The sequence below is a fragment of the Vidua chalybeata genome, chromosome 16 (genome assembly GCF_026979565.1).
Source record: "Vidua chalybeata isolate OUT-0048 chromosome 16, bVidCha1 merged haplotype, whole genome shotgun sequence".
In the NCBI taxonomy this organism is placed as follows: domain Eukaryota; kingdom Metazoa; phylum Chordata; class Aves; order Passeriformes; family Viduidae; genus Vidua; species Vidua chalybeata.
Genome location: NC_071545.1, coordinates 2,226,853 through 2,247,388, shown reverse-complemented (window position 1 = coordinate 2,247,388; position 20,536 = coordinate 2,226,853). Strand labels below are relative to the sequence as shown.

Here is a 20,536-nt window from a genome sequence, read left to right as displayed (position 1 = left end):
ACGCACAGGGATGGGGTGACACACAGCGATGGGGTGACACACAGCGATGGGGTGACGCACAGGGATGGGGTGACGCACAGGGATGGGGTGACGCACAGGGATGGGGTGACACACAGGGATGGGGTGCCCACTCCCCTCCCTGCCTCATCCCTGGCTACATCCAGGCTCTGCCTGTCCCAAAACACAGGCAGGGGAAGGAAGGTGCAGCCCCTGCCCTGCTCCTCCCGGCGCTCACCTTGGACTGCAGGTAGAAGGAGCCTCCCACTGATTTGTCGTTCACCTTGAACAAGTGGTCGTAGTTCTGCCGAGAGAAGCTCTGGCTCAGAGGCACCCCCGGCCTTGCCATTTCCACTCCCAAACCCTGGCAGCCTCCCAGTCCCCAGAGAATTGCTGAAGAGTGATCCTGGGGACACGGCTACCTCTGCCTGACACCCCTTGGGAGTCCCCATGTTCCCAGCAGGGCACCTCCAGAGATCCCACGTCCCTTCCCTGAGCAGCCGTGCTGGGCAGATGCAGAGGCCAAGTCTGGAGGGCTGCTCCAGCTGGGGCAGGGAATCCTCAAACTGTGATAACTGAGCCCAAGACAGCGCGGGGGACCAGCTGCCACCCCCGTGCATAGCAGCACCCTTGGAGAGGCCAGGCCCTGCCAGCACCATCCCTCCCTGGCTCCAAGGAAGCCTCTACCTTCTGGATCTCCTCAGGGTTGAGGCTGGACACGTTGAGGATCTGCTGAGCTTCCTGGAGGCTGATGCCGATGATCCTGGAGGCAGCAGCGGACTGGGGCCTCTCGGCGCGTCCCCGTGCATCGGCTGCGGCCTGGCTCGCTGGGGACACCAGGGCCTGAGTCCCCCTGAGGGCCACCCCGGCCCTCAGGCAGCAAAGCCTGCGCACTTCCAGGTGCTCGGACCCCGGTGTCCCCCTCTGTCCCCATCCAGCCACCCCGGGGCCATCCGGACGCTGTCCCAGCGCCAGGGAGGTGGCAGGGACCAGGCTGGGGCTGCCACATCCCAGGGATTATCCCACTCTGCCCTTTGGGGTGCCGGGATCCCTGGGAGCCTGGCAGCGGGGCCAGGGCCAGGATGGAGCCCGGTGACAACCTGGCAGTGTCCCCTGCAGGCACAGCCCGGGATGGGGAGCGCTGGGGTGCCCAGGGAAGGGTGGGGACGTGGAGCAGCGCCCAGCAGGGCAGCGTGGGCACACGGAGCTCATGGAGCAGCATCCCAGCTCCTACCTGCAAACTCCTGGCGCAGCGCCCGCATGAAGGCCCGTCCCACCACCTGGGCCCCCACCAGAATGATCTGTGCCAGGTACTTGGCCTGCGGGGACACCCTGCTGTCACAGCCACCACGGCTCCTTCGCCCTGTCACCTCCCCATGGGCTCTGTCACCTCTCCCCATCCCCTGGGGGTCTGCTCTGACCGCACCTGACTGCTGTCATGGCCGTACCTGGCCCCGTGCCCCCTTCTCTGTCCCTGTCCCCGCACCCAGGCCCTGTGATACCTTTCCCAGACCCTGTCCCCTCCCCAGGCCCTTTCCACTCTCCCCTGTCCCCCGTCCCCATGCCTTGTCCCCTCTCCGCTGGTCCTGTGATCCCCTCCTCTGTCCCTGCTCCACTTTCACTGGCCCTGTCCCCCCTCCCCATGACTTCTTCCCCCTTCCCTGGTCCTGTGACCCCTTCCCCTGACCCTGTCCCCTCTCCACCGGCCCTGTCCCTCCCGGAACCCGCTGCTTCGCACATTCCCGAGCCCGCTGCCCCTGCCCGGGCCCCGTCCCGATGTCCCCCCCGTCCCCTCTCACCATGTCCCCGCCGCCGCTTCCGCCCCGGCGGTCACGTGGCCGGGGCTGAGGGTCACGGCGGACACCGAGACGGCGGCGGCGCGGGCGGAGCGTCCCCTCTGCAGCCACAGCGCCCTCTGGCGGTCTCCCCGCGCGGGAGGCCCGCCCGCGGGTGGGGCGCGACTTCCCCGGCCCCGCTGTCCGTGTGCCCCCGGTCCCTGTGCCCCCATCCCCGGAACCTGTGATATCCCGGTGCCGGTCCCGGTGTCCCTCCGGTCCCCGTGTTCCCCCCAGTGCCCGTGTTTCCCCCTGCCTCGATCCCTGTGTTATCCCCGATTTCCGTGTCCCCCGGTGTCGGGTCTCCATGTCCACCCGGGGCCGGTCCTCATGTCCCGCTCGGTTACCGTGTCCCTCCACTGTCGATCCCCGTGTCACCCCGATGCCCGTATCCCCCCGGAGCCTGTCCCTGTGTCGCCCCCGTTCCACATGCCCCCTTGTTCCCTGTGTCTCCCCCATTCCCGGTCCCCGTGTCCCCCGCGGTGTCCCAGGATCACGGCAGGACACGGTGCTGGTGCAGCGGCTTTAATAGCGGGTCCTGCCCGCGGCGGGCCCTGCGCCTTCTCCATCTCTTCCTCCTCCTCCTCCTCCTCCTCCTCCTGGTCGCCCCGCCGGGCCCGGCGGGTGCGGGGGTCCCGGCTGCTCTGGGGGTGCGGGTCCAGCCTAGTCCTGCGGGAGGCCGGGGGTGAGGGGCGCGGCGGCGCCGGGTGCGACCCGGCCGGGGGTCGTGTGTCCCCGTCCCGCACTCACCCACTCGTCCTCGTCGACGCCCTCGAAGGAGTCCTGGGGCAGCGGGTCGTCCCTGTTGCCCAGCCGGGCCACCATGGCGCTGAGGAGCTGTGGGGAGAGGCCGGGCAGAGCCGTGGGGCGCGGGGCATCACCCCCGGCCCTGGCGCAGGCTGCTCACCCCAGAACCCACCTCCTCCTTCTTCTGCTCGTCGGTCTTCTCCTCCAGGTACACGGACGCAGGGACGAACTTCCGAGCGGGAGCCTCTTTGGGGGCCTCACTCACTGTGAGAGTGGTGTCACCATGGGGCGGGAGGGCTCTGCCCCACCGACTGAAGCCCCCCCAGCCACCCCTGAGGGCCGGGGGTCCTCGCCCAGCCCCTGCACCCACCTGGCACCATGTCTGCGGGGCGCAGGCTGGCGCGGCGCTGCTGCCCGTCCTGCCCGTCCAGCCAGGCACCGGCACCCAGGGCCGGCTCCCACCACACGCGGGTCGGCGGGTAGACATCGTCCTGGAAATACTCCTTCTGCGGGGCCGAGGGGCGCTCAGGGGGCGCCCTGCCTCCTGTCCCCATCCCCAAACACGGCCAGCCCCTCGCCACCTACCTTGACGCGTGGCACGTGGAAAGCCACGGGCTCCAGGGTGCTCTGCCCCAGGCGCAGCGCCCGGGCAAACTCCACCTCCCGCACCTCGCACGCCGTTTTGGGCAGGAAGACGAAGCCCTGGTGGGGCGGGGGTGTGAGTGGGGCCTGGCAGCACAGGTAGGGGGTCAGGGACAGGCAGCATATCCCCCCTTTACCTTGTGGGGTTCATTGGAGGCGAAGCTGTTGCACTCGAGGAAATAGGGGGGCTCGGGGGTCACTTCATAGAGGAAGACTCTGGTGTCACCCTGGGGATGGAGCGAGATGGGGACATGGAGGGTCCCTCCACAGTGGGGTGCTGCAGGCAGGGAGCCCCACAGTTTTTTGGAGTGCAAGCCCTCACCTTGCCGGTGAGGAAGACGATGCTGGTATCCTCATCGTAAAAGGGCAGGAGGGTGGAAGGGGCCACATCCAGACCAAGGACAGACAAGGGTCCTTCAGGCAGGGCCTGTGCCCGGTACAGGAGGATCCTCCTCTCGCTGCGGCTGTGGGGAGGTGACAGTGAGAGCAAGCAGTGTCCTCAGGGACCCCTGCCCTGGTATGTGTCCCCCTCCTTACCTGTCAAAGCCGGACACCAGGAGGTAGTCACCACCACAAACCCAAACCAGGCGCGCTCCGCGTCCCCCCTCAGGCCCTGGGCCCTCCTGCATGGGGTGAAGGTAACCCTGCCTGCTCCGAGAGAGCTGGGGGTGCAGTCGTGTGCCCACAGGGAGGGTTTCCTGCCCACACCCCCAGCTCTCCAGCCCGTCCCCAGTGCTGGGATTGTACCTGTTGAGGCTGAGAGCTGCACCGTGGCTCGTAGAGCCGTATCCGTCCGTCTTTGCTCACCGTTGCCAGCTTCTTCCCATCCGGGCTCCAAGCCATGCTGAAAATCTGGAGAGACAGATGTTGTGCAAATGTCCCAGAGTTGCCTCTCAGGTGTCCCTGGGTTTGTCATCTCATACCTGATCCGTGTGTCCCTGCAGGCACAAGACTTCCCGCCCGGCGCTCAGCTCCCAGATCCGCACGGTCATGTCGTAGGAGGAGGAGACCAGGAGATCGGATGCCACGGGGTGGAAGCGGATGGAGTAAATCTTTTCCGTGTGACCTGGTGAGGTTCAGTAGTGCGTGGTTGTCCCCAGCTGTGGGTGTCACCAGGCTGGTTTGTCCCCATTGTGGGGTGCTCAATAGGCCCCTCACCTCGGAGAATAGCTTCAGGCTCCTGCAGGGTCTCCTGCAGCCCTCCCTCAGGGATCCGCCACAGCCGGATCCTGGCGTCCTCGCCCGCTGCGCACCAGAAGGGACGGGCAGTGGTTAATGGGGTGAGCCGGAATGCCTGGAGCTGGGGGACTCTCCGGGCACGCCCTGGCAGGGCTGGCACGCACGTACCGACAGCGAGGCGCCGCGGGTCGAAGGGGTCCCAGGTGAGGTCGGCCACCGCTGCGCCATTCTGGATGGTGGGCACGGCCGCGTCGGGGAGACGGCCGGGCTTGGAGAGCTGCGGGCGAGAGCCGGGGGTCACCGGCACGGCACGCACGGCGCCGTGCCGGCCTCCGCACCTCCCCGGGCTACCTCGAGGACGGCGATCTGGCCGCCGGCAGAGAGCAGGGGCAGGGCGACACGCTGCTGGTTGGCGCAGAAGCCGTCGCACTCGCCCGGCGTGGTGAGGCTGAGCCCGCGCAGGTTGGTGAGGTGCTGGTCCCGGTGCAGCACCCGGCCCTGCGCGTGCCGGAAGCGGGAGCTGGGCCCTGCAGCGGGCGAGGGCTGGGTGAGCGCCCTGAGTCCCCCCAGTGGGGCACCCCGAGCCCGCCCCACTGCCTGCTCACCCAAAATGCTCTGCAGGGACTTCTGGCTGGGGCTGCTGGCAAAGCCACTGGAGGGGCCGGTGCTGGCTGAGAGCGAGGTGGCCGTGCTGCCTGGTGAGGCCAGTGAGGACGGTGAGGAGTAGCCACTGGCTTCCTACGGGAGAGAAAGCCCAGGCAGGGGGTGCTGGCACCCTAGCCTTGTCTTATGGGATGAGGGCAGCAGGGACCCCACCCCTTCAGCATTCAGTGCAATTTTCCAGCGCCCCATACTCACGCTCTGGTCTGCGTCGGTGTGGCCAGTGTCGGTGTCTGTGTGGCCGGCGTTGGTGGGGCCGGTGCCAGCAATGATGGGGGATGTGAAGGTCTCTGTGGGTCTCCGTGCAGGGTGCAGGCTGACCCTCCCCACCTGCAGCGAGCACAACGGTGAGCATGGCGCCGCGGCAATGCCACCAGGAAGGACACCCCCCCGGATGACACTGACCTGCTGGCTGTCCCCTGCCCACCAGCCTTGGGCGTCGGTGGCTGGCAGCATCCCTGTGCAGTCAGGGAACAGATCCTCGTGGAACTCCTGGACAGACTGGGGGAGAGGGAATGGGGTGAGATAGATGTTCTCAAAATCCCACAGCCTCTGTCCTGCTGCAACTGGGGCACCCCTGGGCACCCCTAGACACTTCCAGCACCCAGACCCCACTACCCAGCACCCAAACTTCTGCTGCTTGAAGTGCCCAGCACCCATTGCACAACAGCACCCAGCAGGTGGCACCCAGCTGTCAGCATCCACTCTCCAGCACCCCAATCCTGCATGCAGCACCCGGCTCCCCAAATCCAGCACCCAGACTCTGCAACCCACCTCCAGCATCCAGGTTTGACCTCCACTCCTGCTCTCCCCAGGCTGGGGACTGCAGCCAGGTCCTTTTTGTCACCCAGTGCTGGTGAGGTGTCACCCATGAGATGACACCAGGCATCTACACCCACAGGGCCCCCTTACCTTGCGTGGCACCAGGTAGCTGACAGGGACGAGGGCGGTGTCAGTGAGCTGCAGGACACGGAGCACCTCGCAGGCCATGACATCCAGGGCCAGGCGTGGCACGGCCGCCAGGCCCCGCGTGCTGCCCTCTGTCCGGCACTGGGTCACTGCGGGACAGGCAGGGTGGCCGTGGGGTGGGTGGCCGGGCAGTGGTGAGCCCCCCGGGGGAGATATGGGTGGGATGGGACCTGCTTACCCTGGGTGAGTGCTGGCTGTGTGGGGGCCACCTCAAAGCAGTAGAGGAGGTTTTCTCCCTGGAAGAGAGATGGTAGGGACAGGGAATGAGCAGGGCTGTAGGAAGCACCCCACTGCACCCACATGCAACCTCCTGTACTCCACTGGTGCACCCACACGTACCAAGCTGCACCTCACGATACCCCCCTGCATCCTCCTGTCCCCCCAGTGCCTCCCTACACCCCCCAGCCATGGGACCTCACCTTCCCTGCCAGCACCAGCAGTCCCGTGTCGGCGTCGTACAGCGGGATGGTCACCCTGCAAGGGAAGGGGGGTGCTGAGCCAGGGGCCCCCATGGGCACAGCACCCCCATGGATATGGGGCTGGATGCTGGTGCACACCCCAAACTCCGTCCTGGGGCAGCGTGGGGCAGGATAAGGCCATGCTGCGATGGGAGGGCAGCGCCGTGCCCAGGGGTGCAGGGTGCTGGGCTGGTCCCCAGGTGACAACCCTCACTGTCCCAGCCCGGGCTGACAGGCTGACAGCAGGATGTCACTGCCACCTGCTTCCAGCCCCGGCTGCACAGTGCCCAGCCGTGGGGCATCCCGCTCCCTGCCCTGCTCCCTGTGCCCGGCCATGGCCTCACCTGGGGAAGCCTCCGGCACCCGCAGGGTTGCCCCGAGGCCGGCCGGGCCGGCTTGGCCAGTTCGGGGAGGGCGCGTGGCACACCCGGCTCACCGCCCGCCTCCCCCGGCACCTGTGGAGCCAGCCAGCCCCGGGAGTGCCCTGCGGCCCGGCTGTGCCAGCTGGAGCGTGTCCCTGCTCCCTGTCCTGCACCCTGTCCCACACCGCGCAGGGGGACAGGAGGGGACCACAGGGAATACTCGGTGGCCTGAGGGGACAGTGGTGAGAGGGGCACAGAGAGACTCTGTGCCTTCCCTCGGCAGGGGTGGAGGAGGGAGCGCCGCAGGCAGAGACCAAAGGGACAATCTATTACTTTCGGTTGACGTTCCTGTGGCTGTGCCAAGGGGAGGGAGTGCTCCGTGCCATCCCATGCCATGAAGGATATCTGCGGGTGGTATGGCATGATCCTGCCCCAGGACTGTTGGCACAACCTCGGCAAACACTGCCAGGATGCCTGGGACAGGCACCGGGGTCCCCTGCCCTGCTGTCACCACAGTCACCAGCACTGCCAGCACCACGGTGGTGCAGGTCTGGGACAAGGGCACCCTGAGTGCCTGGTTGTCCCAGCCCAACCCATGCCATCGTCACCATGCCAAACAGGGAGCATTGCTCTACTGTCACAGGGGCATGCGAGGGCCACCCACTTTCCCCCTGTCCCCTGGTACACGGTGGCAGAAGCCCTGTGGACGCCAGAGGCATGGGGGGACTGGGACCCCAGGGCACTGGGGCTCATTGGTGCCAGAGTCCCTGGTTGCCCTGGGCACACTGGATATGGGAGTCCCTGGGGGTGCCAAGGACACCCAGCCCAGCCTTTTTTTGTTACCAGGGTTGCCAGGGGTCCCATGGGTGCTGGGGATACAAGGGAGATACTTATACCTGGATTTAGCCCTATACCTGTGTGTACACACACCAGGGGTGCTGGGGTCCCAGGGATCCCGGCTTCAGGGTTGCTGAAGGTCCTGGGGGGCTCTGGAGGGTTTGGAAGGTCTGGGAGCTTCCAAAGGTCCTGTGGGTCCTGGGGATCCTTGTGACTCTGGGGAGCCCTGGGGTCACATGGAGCTCCCAAGGGGTCCTAGAGGTCCTTGTGACTCTGGAGGCTCCTGAAGTCTCAAGGTCCCTGTGACTCTGGTAGGTCCTGGGGTCACGGAGTCTGGAGGTCCCTGTGGAGGCCTCTGGAATCCTTGTGACTCCCAGGTCCCAGAGGTCCTGGAGGTGCTGGGGGCTGCTGTGACTCAGAGGTCCTGGGTGCCCTGATGGTCCCTGTGACTCTGAGGTCCCAGATGTCCTGGGTGTCCCGGGGGTCCCTGTGACTCCAGGGTCCCAGAGGTCCTGGGTGTCCCGGGGGTCCCTGTGACTCCAGGGTCCCAGAGGTCCTGGGTGTCCCGGGGGTCCTGGGTGTCCCGGGGGTCCCTGTGACTCTGAGGTCCCAGAGGTCCTGGGTGTCCCGGGGGTCCCTGTGACTCCAGGGTCCCAGAGGTCCTGGGTGTCCCGGGGGTCCCTGTGACTCCAGGGTCCCAGAGGTCCTGGGTGTCCCGGGGGTCCCTGTGACTCCAGGGTCCCAGAGGTCCTGGGTGTCCCGGGGGTCCCTGTGACTCCAGGGCCCCAGAGGTCCTGGGTGTCCCGGGGGTCCCTGTGACTCCAGAGTCCCAGAGGTCCTGGGTGTCCCGGGGGTCCCTGTGACTCCAGGGTCCCAGAGGTCCTGGATGTCCCCGCGGTCCCCGCGGCTCGGGGGCTCCCGGGGGTCCCCGCGGTGCCGCCCCCGTCGGGCCCCAGGTGAGCGGGGGCGGAGCCTCCGTGGCGGCCGTGCCCCGCCCCACCCCCTCCGTGCTCTCAGCCAATGGGCGCCCGGCGGGAGGGCAGGCCCCGCCCCCGCGCTTTAAATGCCGCCCCCCGCGCCCGGCGCCGCCAGAGAGGGGAGCGCTCGCCCGGCTGCCGCTGCGCTGCCGCCATGGACTGACCGACCGCCCCGCACGGCCCCGCACCGCCCGCCACGGTGAGTCCCGCGGCCGCCACACCGCCTGGTACTCGGCATGGCCACCGGGGCTCTGTGGGGAGGCAGCCCACGGGCGGGAGGAGGCTTTGCCGGGCATCCGCGGGCTCATGGGGTGATGGGGCCCGGGGGACCCTAGTGGGCCCGGGCCGGGCGGTGGGACACCCGGTGTGGCCTGGGCACCCAGAGTGACAGAGTGTCACCGGGGCCTCGGCTAAGGGTCGGTATGTCCTGCTCCCTGCGGGGCCTCAGCTGAGCCAGGGGCACCCGGCTGGCCCCTGCCTCGGCTGATGATAGGGCCTTGGCTGGGCTGGGGCGGTGGCACTGCAGTGGGCTGGGACAAGGCTTCATAGAAGGCTTTTGCTTCCCTGTCCCTGCCGCATCCTTGTTTTACCATGGGATGCACTGGGGTCTGGCCCTGGGATCCTGGTCTGGTGCTGCATCCATCACGGGCAAGGGCAGGGATGTATTTGGGGCTGACATGGAGCACGGCTCCATCTGGCATAGCCGGGTGGCGGTGAAGTGCTCTGCCAGCAGAAGGGCTCCAGACCCTTACGGTACCAGCATGGTCTTGGGCCCGTCCCATGCTTGCTCTGTCCTGGCAGATGTGATGGCTGGGGTCAGGCAGAGGTGGGAGCTGCTGGCAGCAGTGTCCACCACCACCCCCCTCAGTGGAGGGCTTGGCTGGGGTGGGGTTTGGCTGCCCTTGTTCTGCTTGTTCTCAGGGGCTGCTGTCTGGGGTCACTGACCTGCTCTGGGGCCAAGCAGGTCCCCCCGCGGTGGCGACAAGGGTTTTCCTCTGGCTGGCACAGAGGGATGGGTGCCAGCAGGGCCACCGGCCAGCCTGGCACTGGGAGGCAGGGATACCCCACTGCTTCTTCTGCCGCCAACGCACTTCATCGTCACCTGGCGTGAGTTCTAAGGGTGCTGGTGCCTGTCACCCTCTTTGGGTGTGACTTTGGGCCACTATGGGGTAAATGTCCCTTTCCACGCCTGGCTCCCTCCCAGGCTGGCAACTGCCACAGGAGCCAACACATGCCAGCAGAGATGCTCCAGTTCTGAGACTCTTCCCAGCCAAATCCCCCCAGTTCTGTCCCCCCATACACCTACCCTTGCCAGCGTGCCCCACGCCCACAGGTCTTGTCCTGCTGGGGCTGGGGCAGCCGGACTGCCCTGACCCAGCTGTGCCTCTGCCCACACGGCGCTGGGCAGTGCCGCCATCAGGGATGACACTAATGACTGTTTTCCCCCGCGCCACGCCGAGGCCGGCCGGGTGGCCCTGACGCAAGCGCTGCCTGCCCGGCTGGCTCTGCCGGCGGGACGCGGCACGAGGAAGCGCTCGGGGACAGCCGCGGCCGCCCCAGTCACTCCGGAGGAATCTGCCCGTGCCGCCCGGGCCACGCGTGGCACCATCGCCGGCCTCCTCCCACCCTCCGCCGGCGTTCCGGCTCCTCCCGAGGCGGTTTGGCTGCCGGCAGAGCGGCTCTGCTGGTTTTTCTCCTTGCCGGCACCTGAGATGGGGAGCGCGGCCGGGTCAAAGGGGCAGGAGCGGGATGGAGGGGCTGGCGAGTGCTCCGGGGAATGCAATAACCAGGCCTGCATTCCTGCGGGGCTGCTGCGGAAACTTTAATTAAATAGGGAGGGGAGCCGGGAGGAGGTAGGAGCTGCGGCGGCGCAGGGTGGGTTGAAGGGGAGGAGGATTAAGGGCTTAATCCTGCACATCCCCCCGGCTGGCTCGGGGGAGGGGGCACGTGCTGACATCGGCTTGTTTTGAGGGGTGTAAGGCAGGGGAGCAGCATCTGCATCCCGCCTGGCAGAGGCTCTGTGTCCCTCCCTGTCACCGCACACTGCAGGGCCCCCGTCCTTCCTGCTCTGGTGCCACCGGCCAAAGTGGCAGCCCACGGGCCAGCAACAACGCTGGCTTTGTTTTGTCTGCACTTGCCGGTGCGGGAAGGAACATCCCGGCTGTGCCTGCTTCCCTGAGGTCCCCAAGCAGAGGGGAAAGGCCGGGACTCTGCAGCTCCTCCAGCCTGCACAGGTGTCACCCTGAAGTGCCGGGACGCCATCGGCCTCGTCCTTAAAAACAGGAGGCAAAGCAGGGCATCCCCCTGCCGAGTGCCAGCCCTGGGCAGGCAGCGGGGTGGCCCAGCCCGGGGGGCTGCAGGCGGGGAAGGGGGTGACACGGCACTCCCACCCCAGCAGGCTGGCAGGGAAAGGCTGAGCCGGGACTGGGGGAATCTGAGCCCAGATTCTCCCCGCAGCCGGAAAATATGAATAATTCGGCAAATATCTGCGGTGCAGGCGTGGGGGAGTCCAGCCAAGGCAGCAGCAGGCTGCTGGCAGGGCGGCCCCAACACCTCCAGCAGGAACGGGGCCCCCTCTCCGCCCTTGGGGACCCTGCCAGGACCTGGGGAAGCGGTTCCCCTGCCCCCCGTTTCTGGGGGTGTCCTGGGCTGGGGTAACTCCTCTCTGCCTTGAAGCAGCATCGTGCCGGGGAGGCGGGGCGCGGGCGGGATGTTGGCGTGTGCCGGCGGAGCGGGCGATGCCGAGGGGCGGTGGCGGAGGCTGCGGGGCCGTGCCAGCCTGCCCGGCGCTCGTGGCCAGGCGCGGATGCGCGGCCGTGGCCGGGCTGGCCGAACCTGCCCGGAGCGGGGAGCCTGGCAGACGGGGAGGAAATGCCAGCGTAATTAAAGGGACGAGAGAGTCTTGGAGTCAGCAGCTGGTTGCAGCACGGGACACGTCAGCGAAACCCGACCCTGGCATTGCAAAACCAGCCTCGGCCTCGCCAGCATCCCGCAGGCCTGGCCCCGCTCCGGCGCTGCCCACCCGGGCGGGCTGGCACTGCCGTGGCACCGCTGGCACCCTGCACCCAGGGCTCTCCCACCAGCCAGCACGCTCTGGATGCTGGAGCCACCTCGAGGGGTGCTGGGTCTGCCCCCAGCCCCAAACAGCACTTCACAGGGTCTCCATGTTGTGTTTTTAACTCTGCTGGCAGCCTGACTGTGATGTGGGGTGCAGGGGCACCCGACACTGGTGAGGGGGCTGGGGGCTGAGCTGGGCTTGCTGGGGAGGGGCTGCAGTGATGGTGACCCCTGGGTGACAGTGACCTCTTGGATGTGGCACAGCTCCTCCCCAGTGTCAGGGGCTGACGGCACAGGTCATGTCAGGGCAGGGCCGGCCAGGCCAAGTGACTCAGGCAGTTGTGGTGACCCTGCCCAGCCGTGGGCTCACCCCACCCTGGGGGGGGCCGCTCGGGAAGAGGCAAGGACAGAGCTGGCCGCAGTGTTAACCCTGTCCAGCACCTCAGGAGGGGGACAAGAGGACACAGCACGGGTCCAGACCGTCCTGGTGCAGGATGTGTTGTCCCTGCACTGCTGATGGGGCCGGGGCAGGCGGCACGTGCTGCTGTGTGACCTGCAGCCCCCCACACACAGCGGGGGCCCCTTGTGAGCCACAGGGGGGGCGTTTGCCTGGAGTTCCGACAGCTCTGAGCAGGGAGGAGGTGGCAACAGATGGGGCTGGGGAAGGGTTCGCCCCTTTCTTGCCCAGGGATCCCACTTTGCCACCTCCCCCTGACCCTGAGATGGAGTGGCGGGAGATTGTGAGTCTCTGGCCCAGCCTAGTGTCATTAAAGGGGCTGAAAGATGGGGCTAAGAGAGGAGCCCTTTGGGACACAGACAGCAGCTGTGACGTCTGCCAGGGCCTCCATGGGGAGCTGGGGTTGGGGTGGTTACAGCCTTGGTCACCCCAGAGCCTCCTCCCTCCATCCCTGCTACCCAGTCCTCAAGGGACAGGGGCACAGCCCGCAGTGCTGAGTGTGGGGAACAGCAAGGTGATCTGTGAGGACAGGGGCTGAGTGGGGGTGAATATGAGCCCCTGGACTCTGTGGGGACACAAATGGCTCCTCCAGCCCCACACTCTGTGCCCTTGTCCCCAAGAGGGGCTGCTGTTGCCGGTGATCTGGGCAGGAACAGCCCCGGAGGGTGCAGCTGCTGCGAAGGCAGCACAAGCAAAGGGTTAAGCTGAGCTCTACTCAGGGGAGGCCGGCCAGGCTCCCACCCCTTCCCGGTGCTCTGATTCGCATCCCCTGTGTTTGATTTGCACCCTGCTGAGCAGCTGGGGAGGTTGGGGCCCTTGTGAGTACTGGAAAAGGTCTTGGTGCTTCACCGAAGACAGCCCCAATACCAGTGGGAGGTGTCTCATGGTAGAGTCCGGGGTGTGCAAAGGTACCACATCCCCAAATCCTGGGGGTCTGGGGAGGGGAGAGCATGGAGCTGGGGTGGGCAGCCCTGGAGGCAGCGTGGGGTTCAGAGATGCCCCACAGCCCTGCTAGCTCTGGGTACCCCCCAGCAGAGCCCATCCCCTAACCCTGACTGCGCTTGTCTCTCCGCAGAGCTGACACCATGAACCAGCTGATCCTTTGCACACTGCTCCTCTTGGCCGGTGGGGAGCTGGCCAGGGCATGTCCTGCAGGCTGCCAGTGCCATGACCCCAGGACCATCCTGTGTGCAGCCAGGCGGGGCCAGACAGTGCCCCAGGGGCTGCCCCCCAGCACCCTCTCCCTCTACGTCTTTGAGAACGGCATCACAACGCTCACTGAGGACAGCTTTGCAGGGCTGCCTGCCCTCCAGCTCCTGGACCTCTCACAAAACAAGATCACCAGCATCCAGAGAAACATCTTCCAGCCCCTGACGGAGCTTGTCAACTTGGACTTGTCCTCCAACCAGCTGCAGGAGATCACCAATGAGACCTTCCATGGGCTGCGGCTGCTGGAACGGCTCTACCTGCAGAGGAACAGCATCCAGCACATCCACGCTGCTGCCTTTGACACGCTGGAGAATCTGCTGGAGCTAAAGCTGCAGAACAACCAGCTCAGGGCTGTGCCCCCCCTCGACCTGCCCAACCTCCTGCTGCTGGACATCAGCTGGAACAAGATCCCTGCCATTGCACCAGGGGCTTTCCATGCTGTCAGCATTGAGTCCCTGAAGATCGCAGGGCTGGGCCTGACGAGCTTAAACGAGGAGCTCTTCCAGGTCCAAAACAACCTCCACGAGCTGGACATCTCTGACAACCTGCTGGAGCGCGTCCCGGCGGTGCTGCGGCGGCTGGGCAGCCTCACCAGGCTCAGCCTGGCCGGCAACGCCCGCATCTCCCAGCTGCCAGCTGAGGACTTCCAGAGCCTCCACAACCTCCAGGAGCTGGACATCAGCAACCTCAACATCAACACCATCCCTCGGGATTTCTCCGGCTTCTTCCCCAGGCTGCGGGCCGTGACGGCTGCCGGCAACCCCTTCAACTGTATCTGCCAGATGAGCTGGCTGGTGCAGTGGGTCAACACCAGTGGTGTGGTCCTGCGGCGCCCTGAGGAGACGCGCTGCCACTTCCCCCCAAAAAACTCTGGCAAGCTCCTCCACCACCTGCAATACACTGACTTTGGCTGCCCCACCACCACCCCCACGCCCACCACGCCCCGCACAACCACGCTGCCACCGCCTGCGCCGCTGCCCAGCACCCACCACCCGCCGCCACCCCCCAGCACCGCTGCCCCCACCCTGAGGCCCAGAGAGCCCCAGGGCAGCTCCACCTTGGTGCCCTTCAGCGGCACCCTGGCCCCCACCAGCCCCCCAGCGCCCATCTGTCCCCCCCGCACGTGTCTGAACGGTGGCACCTGCCACCTGGGCGCCCAGAACCTCCTGGAGTGCCTGTGCCCCGCGGGCTTCACTGGCATGTACTGTGAGGTGGAGGCGAGGGGAACGACGGCAGCCCCGGGCACACCAGCCCTGCCACCTGCACAGCGGGTCAGCATCGCCCAGGTGGGCAGCACCTCCCTCAAAGTGGACCTGCACAACTACATCCAGTCCAAGGCGCAGCTGAAGGGCATCCGCCTGAGCTACCGGAACCTGTCGGGGCCGGACAAGCGGCCGGTGATGCTGCGCTTGCCGGCCTCGCTCTCCGAGTACACGGTGCGGGCGCTGAAACCCAACTGCACCTACCGCATCTGCATCGGGGCGCTGGGGGAGGTCCCCAAGGAGGAGCACTGCGCCGAGGCACACACCCTGCCCCTCAGCCTGCAGCAGCACTCCCCTGTCACCCAGAGCCAGGACCCCAACCTCGCCCTGATCCTCGTCCCTGCGCTGGCTGCCATGCTGCTGCTGCTGGTGGTGGTCACCGCCGCCATGTACTACTGCCGGCACCGCCGCGCCAAGGCACACGCCGGTGCTGGGGCGGACACCGGCCCACTGGAGCTGGAAGGGGTGAAAGCCTGCCTGGAAAACGGGGATTTGAGCAGCCATGGCTGCAAGGTGCCAGAGGCAGCGATGCTTTCTGGCAGCTCTGAGTGCGAGGTGCCGCTCATGCAGTCTCACTACCCCAGCAACAACAACACCCCAGGGCTCAAACCCTCCTACTTCTGAAACCCACAGGGCTTCCAGAGCCTTGGACACAGGAGGGCTGAGCTGCAGTGGCAGCACCTGGCCATGTCCCTCTGGGATACGGATTGCCAAGGAGCTGACTGAACTGAGGCAGTAACCCCCCCCATCCCACAACGTGCAATTTCCGAGAGGCTGCCGTGCTTCGGGAGGAGACACGAGTTTTACTGCTCAGTGCCTTGATTTCTGTGACTCTACCTAGAATGTGGGTAGCGGAAGAGAAGGGGGGTTAATTTGGGGGTTGTGGGCTTTTTTTAGCTCCTGCTAAAGACAAAGCTGCTGTGACTGGGCTGAGGGACGCCCACGTGCTGGTAACAAGGGTCCTTCAGCAGAGCCTGGCCCATGACTCGACTCCCTGGAAGCTGATGTGAGCAATACAGCCCGGCCGAGGTGCTGGGACCCTCGGGACCCCCCGGGCCAAAGGAAGTGCCGAGCAGGCAAACCGGGAATTGAAGCTTTAAGAACTCAGAGAGAATATTTATACGTCGTTATTTCCCATTTCTTCTGGGAAAACTTTTTTTAGTACAGGTTTGTGTACATCTCTTTTGTAAGGCAGATCAGAAGGGTGTCTTTTTGTAAAAAAAAAAAAAAAAAAAAAAACCCAAAGTAATTAAAATAACAACACAAAAAGTTCTGTGCAGCCCTGAGCACCTCGGCAGGCACTGCCCATCGCAGGCAGGGGTGTGGGCAGCGCCGCGTGTCCCCCGCAGAGGAGCGGGAAGGTCAGCCGTGTCCTCCCGTTGTTGTTGGCGAGCGCCGGGGTGAGTCAGGCCAAGGGAGGGGGGAGTTTTCCCGACTCTGGGCGTTTTTACCCCTAGGGCGCTGCCCCCCACCTCGGGCGCTGGGGAGGTGTTCCCAAAGCAGAGGCCACGGGGTTCAAATCAGCCCCTGCCCTGCGCATCATCCAGCCTTACTTCATCCCTCCCCGCCTGCCAGATGGCTGCGGGGCCAGCTGCGGGACAAACAGCCCAGCCCAACCTCCTGACGTCACCCGCGGCGGCACCGGGACCCCCAAATCGCCCGTGACAAGTGTCAGCCTGCGTGGCCCCCCAGGCCGGGGGCCGCAGCCAGACCCCCCCGCTGCCCGGCCCCAGGAACAGCCGGTTTTGTGCGCTGGCCCCGGCGGGGTGGGCTGGGAGCCGACGCTCGGCAGGTTCCCGCTGCCAAGTGGTTTCTGCTCCAACCCTCTGGTTTTAATCGTTTTCCAATCCTTTATCTTTCGGGCTGGAATTTTCCAGGTTGGGGCCCTGCCCGCCGAGGTATGTTTGATTTGGAGAGAATGAGCGCAGCGCGGGGCTGAAGCCGAGGGTCACCGCCGTGCCGCTCCGGGCCGGCCGCTCCGCCGCAGGACACGGCCCTGACCCCCGGCCCCTCGGTGCCGCTCGCCCGGGGCAGGGAGCGGCTCTGGATGCAATTAGGGGCGCGGGGCGTCGGTGGGGCCGTCTGGCGCAGCCCCCTGGCTCCCAGGTGGGCTTCCGGCAGGGCTGGCTCCCATTAGGGCCGGCGCAGCGGCAGGAGGGGCCCCTCGCCGGCGCGGGCGGCTCGCTGCGATGGCCACGCTCGCCCGCTCAAAGGGCCCATTGTGGTCCTCTCCCCACAGATTTTTCAAATTAACATCCCAAATTCCTCCCAAAATTGCTGCTGTGTAAATATTTTCACTGCGAGCTTTGTATATTTTCCAGCCTCGCGAGGAGGAGAGAAGAAAAGTCCCTGGTGGAGCTGCGGCCTCGCGCCGGGTGCCCCCGGCCGGCCGCCGCCACAGCCCCCCGAGCCCTGGCGTGTCCCCGCGTCGGCACCGGCGTCAGGAGCCCTCCAGCCCCTCCTGGCCCCTCACTTCCCCCCTCCTTTGCCTCTACGATGTGCCCTTCCCCTAACGAAGCCAATTTCCCCACTTGCAAGTAGCTGAAGGTTTGCAGGGGACCCCCCCATGCCAAGTGTGTGCTGGGGACCCCTTGGCACCTCAGCTGATCCCATTGCTCTACAGGGCCTTCCAGCAGCTCCGGAGTGAGGGAGCTCCACTGGAGATGCCAGGAGGGCAGAAGCAAAGTTAGGGCTCAGCTTTGGCAGGTGCAGCACCCCTGGGACACCCCGAGCCAAAGATTTTCGGGGTGCCAGCTGCACAAGGGGGGCAGCAGGGCTCAGCTTTGGCACAGAGGTGATGGGGACACTGCAGCCAGGGCAGGGCTTGGCCCCCACCCACACCCACGTCTGCACCCGGGCAGCCCTGCGGGAGAGCAGCAGTGCCCAAAGTGGGACTGCCCAGCCCCTGTGGCTTCCTGAATCCCAGCACAAAATCCCCCTGGCCACTGCCAGCCCCGTCGTGCGCCAAGAGCCGCTCTAAGAGCGGCACATCGTGCGGCGCTGCTAATTCCTGTGAGCTGAATCAGCGCCGACAAGGATTGCAAAATCCCCTGAAATGGACCCAAAAAAAATCTCTCTCTCTGTGCGATTCAGCGGGGCCGGTAAGCGAGAGCCCCGGCCAGAGCCACCGGCAGGATGGGGGCTCGGCGGGAAGCCAGAGCAGGAGGAGCCGCCGGCTTCACCGGGGCAGATCCTGCCTGCACCCTGATGTGGCAAGGCTGGAGGGCTCTGGTCTCCCAAAAATCACCCCTGGTCCCAGGCATGGCCCCACAGATATCAAAGACAGGTCCCCTGGGTCCCCCAGGTCCCCAGGTCTGGAGCAGAGCCCCAAGGGGTCATGGCTCGGTGCCAGGGGTCTGGATGCCTGATCTCTGGGGGGAGGACCGGCGTGTGCCTCCCAACACTGACCCCAGTGCTGCCAGGAAGAGCTTTGGAGCTCATCATCTTCCCGCAAAGCTGGGGAGGCCAGGAGCACCGTGTGGCCGAGGCTGTGGCTCATCTGGGAGTGATTTGGGCGCTGCAATCCCGCCCCAGCGCTGGGCTATTTTTACCCAGTGGAATTACAGGACAGGCGACATGGGCTGGGTGGTTGCCCCGCCTTAACCCCTTCATGTGGCTGCCCACAGGGATGAGTCCCACTGGGGTGACACCTGATGGGGTGGGGTGGCCTCTCTCCTTCCTCATGTCTGAGGGTGGCAGCCAAGCTGGGGTAGGAAAAACCCCTTTCCCACCGATGGCAAGCACATGTCAACCCAGGCATCTCTGGGATCCACAGGGGGATGAGGACAGGAATGGACCTGTACTGCTCAGGATTCTTCCTGCTGAGGTGGGTTTTTTCAGAGACCCCCAAAACACCTACCATGACCCAAAAGGGCTGCTAAGCCCCAGGAGAAAGCAATGCAGAGGGTACCAGGCAGGACAAGAGCAGGTCCCATTCCAGCTGGTATCTGGGGAGAGGTGGCAGGGTGACAGTGGGAACATGTGCCTTGGTGGGGTTGGGTGCCCTGGTACTGGGAGATGCCAGGGCTGCAAGCCTGGCCCCAGGAGCTGGCTCAGCCACAGACTTTGGCAGGGGTAGGGGTGGGTGTTAGGGACTGAGCCTCCCTGGGCAGTGTCCCCAGGGACTCACCTGGGCCCCTCCATGTCCTGCTCCAGCGCTGAGGGAGCCAAACAGCCCCAGATCCCTCCACAAACATCCTGCTGGGCCAACTCCCTGCTACAGACAGGTCCCGGCTCCAGCACCTCCTGGCTCTGTCAGACTTTGTACCGTGAAGGGTGGTGGGGATCCAGCTGTCCCCATCCCTCAGCCCCACCACCATCCTGCCCTGCAGGGACATGCCCACTGTTGGAACACGCCATGGGGACCTCTGCTGACCCCGGCATCTCATCCCTACTGATCCAGCCCTAGCTCTGAGCCGGCCGTGGCACCCCAGCCTCCCTAGGGACATTTTCAGGACGTTGAAAGAAGCCGTGATGCAAGGAAGCCGCTGTTCTCCTGTCACCACGGTGGTGACAGCCCCGTCCCTGGGCAGTGCTGCGCCAGCCGCTGGGCGTGCGGCGGCGGGGTCTGGTCGGTGACCCCAAGTCGGAGCCGGTAACCCAACCCCGCTGGTGCTGGTTACAATTTAGGGCAACAATAACCTATTGAGGCCCCTTCCTGGCTCCTGCCCTGCTGCTCCTTGATCTAATTAAAGGGGGCCAGGCGGGGACAAAACCCGAGCTGAAAGAACAGCAGGTACGCAGGGGTGGCACACTGAGGACCAACATGCAGAGAGGGGCCATGGCCACCCGCACCTCCCACCTCGTGTTCCCTCAGGGTCTGGGCATTGGTGGGGTCAGCTCTTAAGCATGGCCCTGGCATGCTTTGAAAATGATGTTTGTGTGGTCAGAAATATCTCACCAGCTCAGGATTTGGGAAAGAGAACCCCCAGAAGGCACATGCTGATGTGGAGGTCCATGGGACCAGTGCCTCCCACTCTCTGCCCTCTTCCCGGGATGCTGGACGGCACAACCAGCCTGAAGGGTTTGGTGTTGCTGCGGGCATTGGGGTGAGCACACTGAGGTGTCCCCCACCTTGGGGCACGCCATGGCCCTGCTTTGGGGTGCCACGGGGACGCGTGGTGCCGGCTCGGCGGGCGCGGTGGGGATGCGGTGGGGATGCGGACTCCCCTTCCTGCCGGCCTGGCGTCAGTAATGAATGGTATGAGTTTCCTGCCCGCCCACTGATTGCTTCCTCAAAGAGCTTCAACGAGCTGCCTGCTGCTGCTGCAGCTCCCCACGCCCCGCTCACGGCCCGGCCGGCTCCGCTGCACTGCCCAACACCGCTCCGTGCCCCACACTGGGCACCCACGGCCACGCCGGAGATCCACAGCCAGCCCCGCTGCTGCTCGGCCGTCCCCGGGGACTCAGTCCCTGTCCCCCAGTTCTAAGTCTGCCCCAAGCAGATCTGGTGATCTGGTGACCTCAAGACCATCCACCCCGCGCCCTTGCCGCGGCTCCACGGCTCCGGAGTGTCGCGGCCGTGCTCGGGATGGTTCTGCGGGAGGGGAAACACGGCCCCCGCTCAGCACCTCCGCCGGGAGCCAGCCCAAATCCCCCTCCGCCATTTGTCATCTCCGCCAGATTTACAGGCGGGAGCGCTTGGGGCTGGAAGCGCGGTGGCCCCGGCGCGGCTGCCTAAAAACAGCACCTCCCCAGCACGAAGGGGGGGGGTCTCCACTCGCCCCCGCCGCCCCCAGCCCCTCTCGGCTGGCCCCGCCACGCAGCCGCGGGCCGGAGGGCCCCGGCGTGACGCGCAGGCAGCGCCCGCCAGCCGCATTCCTGAGCCGATAAAGCCGGCAGCCAAAATAACTGCAGCCTGTGCTGAGGGGGCCGAGCACGGCAGCGCC

General features: G+C 65.9%; 2 protein-coding genes across 5 annotated transcripts in view; one reads left to right on the top strand and one right to left on the bottom strand.

Moving 5' to 3' along the window:
- CORO7 (coronin 7) overlaps nt 1–20,536 on the bottom strand; it is a 38,322-nt gene that overhangs the window by 991 nt on the left and 16,795 nt on the right. The window contains exons 10-30 of one of the 4 annotated variants that reach the window (XM_053957222.1): nt 6,449–6,503; nt 6,208–6,265; nt 5,973–6,118; nt 5,466–5,561; nt 5,259–5,390; nt 5,006–5,138; nt 4,752–4,927; nt 4,569–4,677; nt 4,380–4,466; nt 4,145–4,287; nt 3,969–4,073; nt 3,759–3,844; nt 3,544–3,685; nt 3,359–3,448; nt 3,165–3,281; nt 2,950–3,085; nt 2,752–2,843; nt 2,583–2,669; nt 1,232–1,316; nt 685–824; nt 236–301 (exon numbers count right to left, since the gene is read on the bottom strand). In XM_053957222.1, the coding sequence (XP_053813197.1) occupies nt 236–301; nt 685–824; nt 1,232–1,316; nt 2,583–2,669; nt 2,752–2,843; nt 2,950–3,085; nt 3,165–3,281; nt 3,359–3,448; nt 3,544–3,685; nt 3,759–3,844; nt 3,969–4,073; nt 4,145–4,287; nt 4,380–4,466; nt 4,569–4,677; nt 4,752–4,927; nt 5,006–5,138; nt 5,259–5,390; nt 5,466–5,561; nt 5,973–6,118; nt 6,208–6,265; nt 6,449–6,503 (2,281 nt within the window). Of the gene's footprint in view, nt 1–235; nt 302–684; nt 825–1,231; nt 1,317–1,796; nt 2,209–2,265; nt 2,502–2,582; nt 2,670–2,751; nt 2,844–2,949; nt 3,086–3,164; nt 3,282–3,358; nt 3,449–3,543; nt 3,686–3,758; nt 3,845–3,968; nt 4,074–4,144; nt 4,288–4,379; nt 4,467–4,568; nt 4,678–4,751; nt 4,928–5,005; nt 5,139–5,258; nt 5,391–5,465; nt 5,562–5,972; nt 6,119–6,207; nt 6,266–6,448; nt 6,504–20,536 lie in introns of those variants that run through there. The other 3 variants (XM_053957219.1, XM_053957220.1, XM_053957221.1) reach the window with 3 other exon arrangements.
- Nucleotides 8,750–15,905, top strand: VASN (vasorin). Its single transcript, XM_053957223.1, has 2 exons — nt 8,750–8,862; nt 13,253–15,905. The coding sequence occupies exons 1-2, from the start codon at nt 8,750–8,752 to the stop codon at nt 15,270–15,272; spliced, it is 2,133 nt and encodes a 710-aa protein (XP_053813198.1). The 3' UTR covers nt 15,273–15,905.

Bases quoted from the DNA above. Each gene is read 5' to 3' on its own strand.
- VASN (XM_053957223.1), top strand. From the start codon at position 8,750: ATGCCGCCCCCCGCGCCCGGCGCCGCCAGAGAGGGGAGCGCTCGCCCG. The intron at 8,863-13,252 runs GTGAGTCCCGCG...GTCTCTCCGCAG, and splicing joins GCCCCGCACCGCCCGCCACG to AGCTGACACCATGAACCAGC.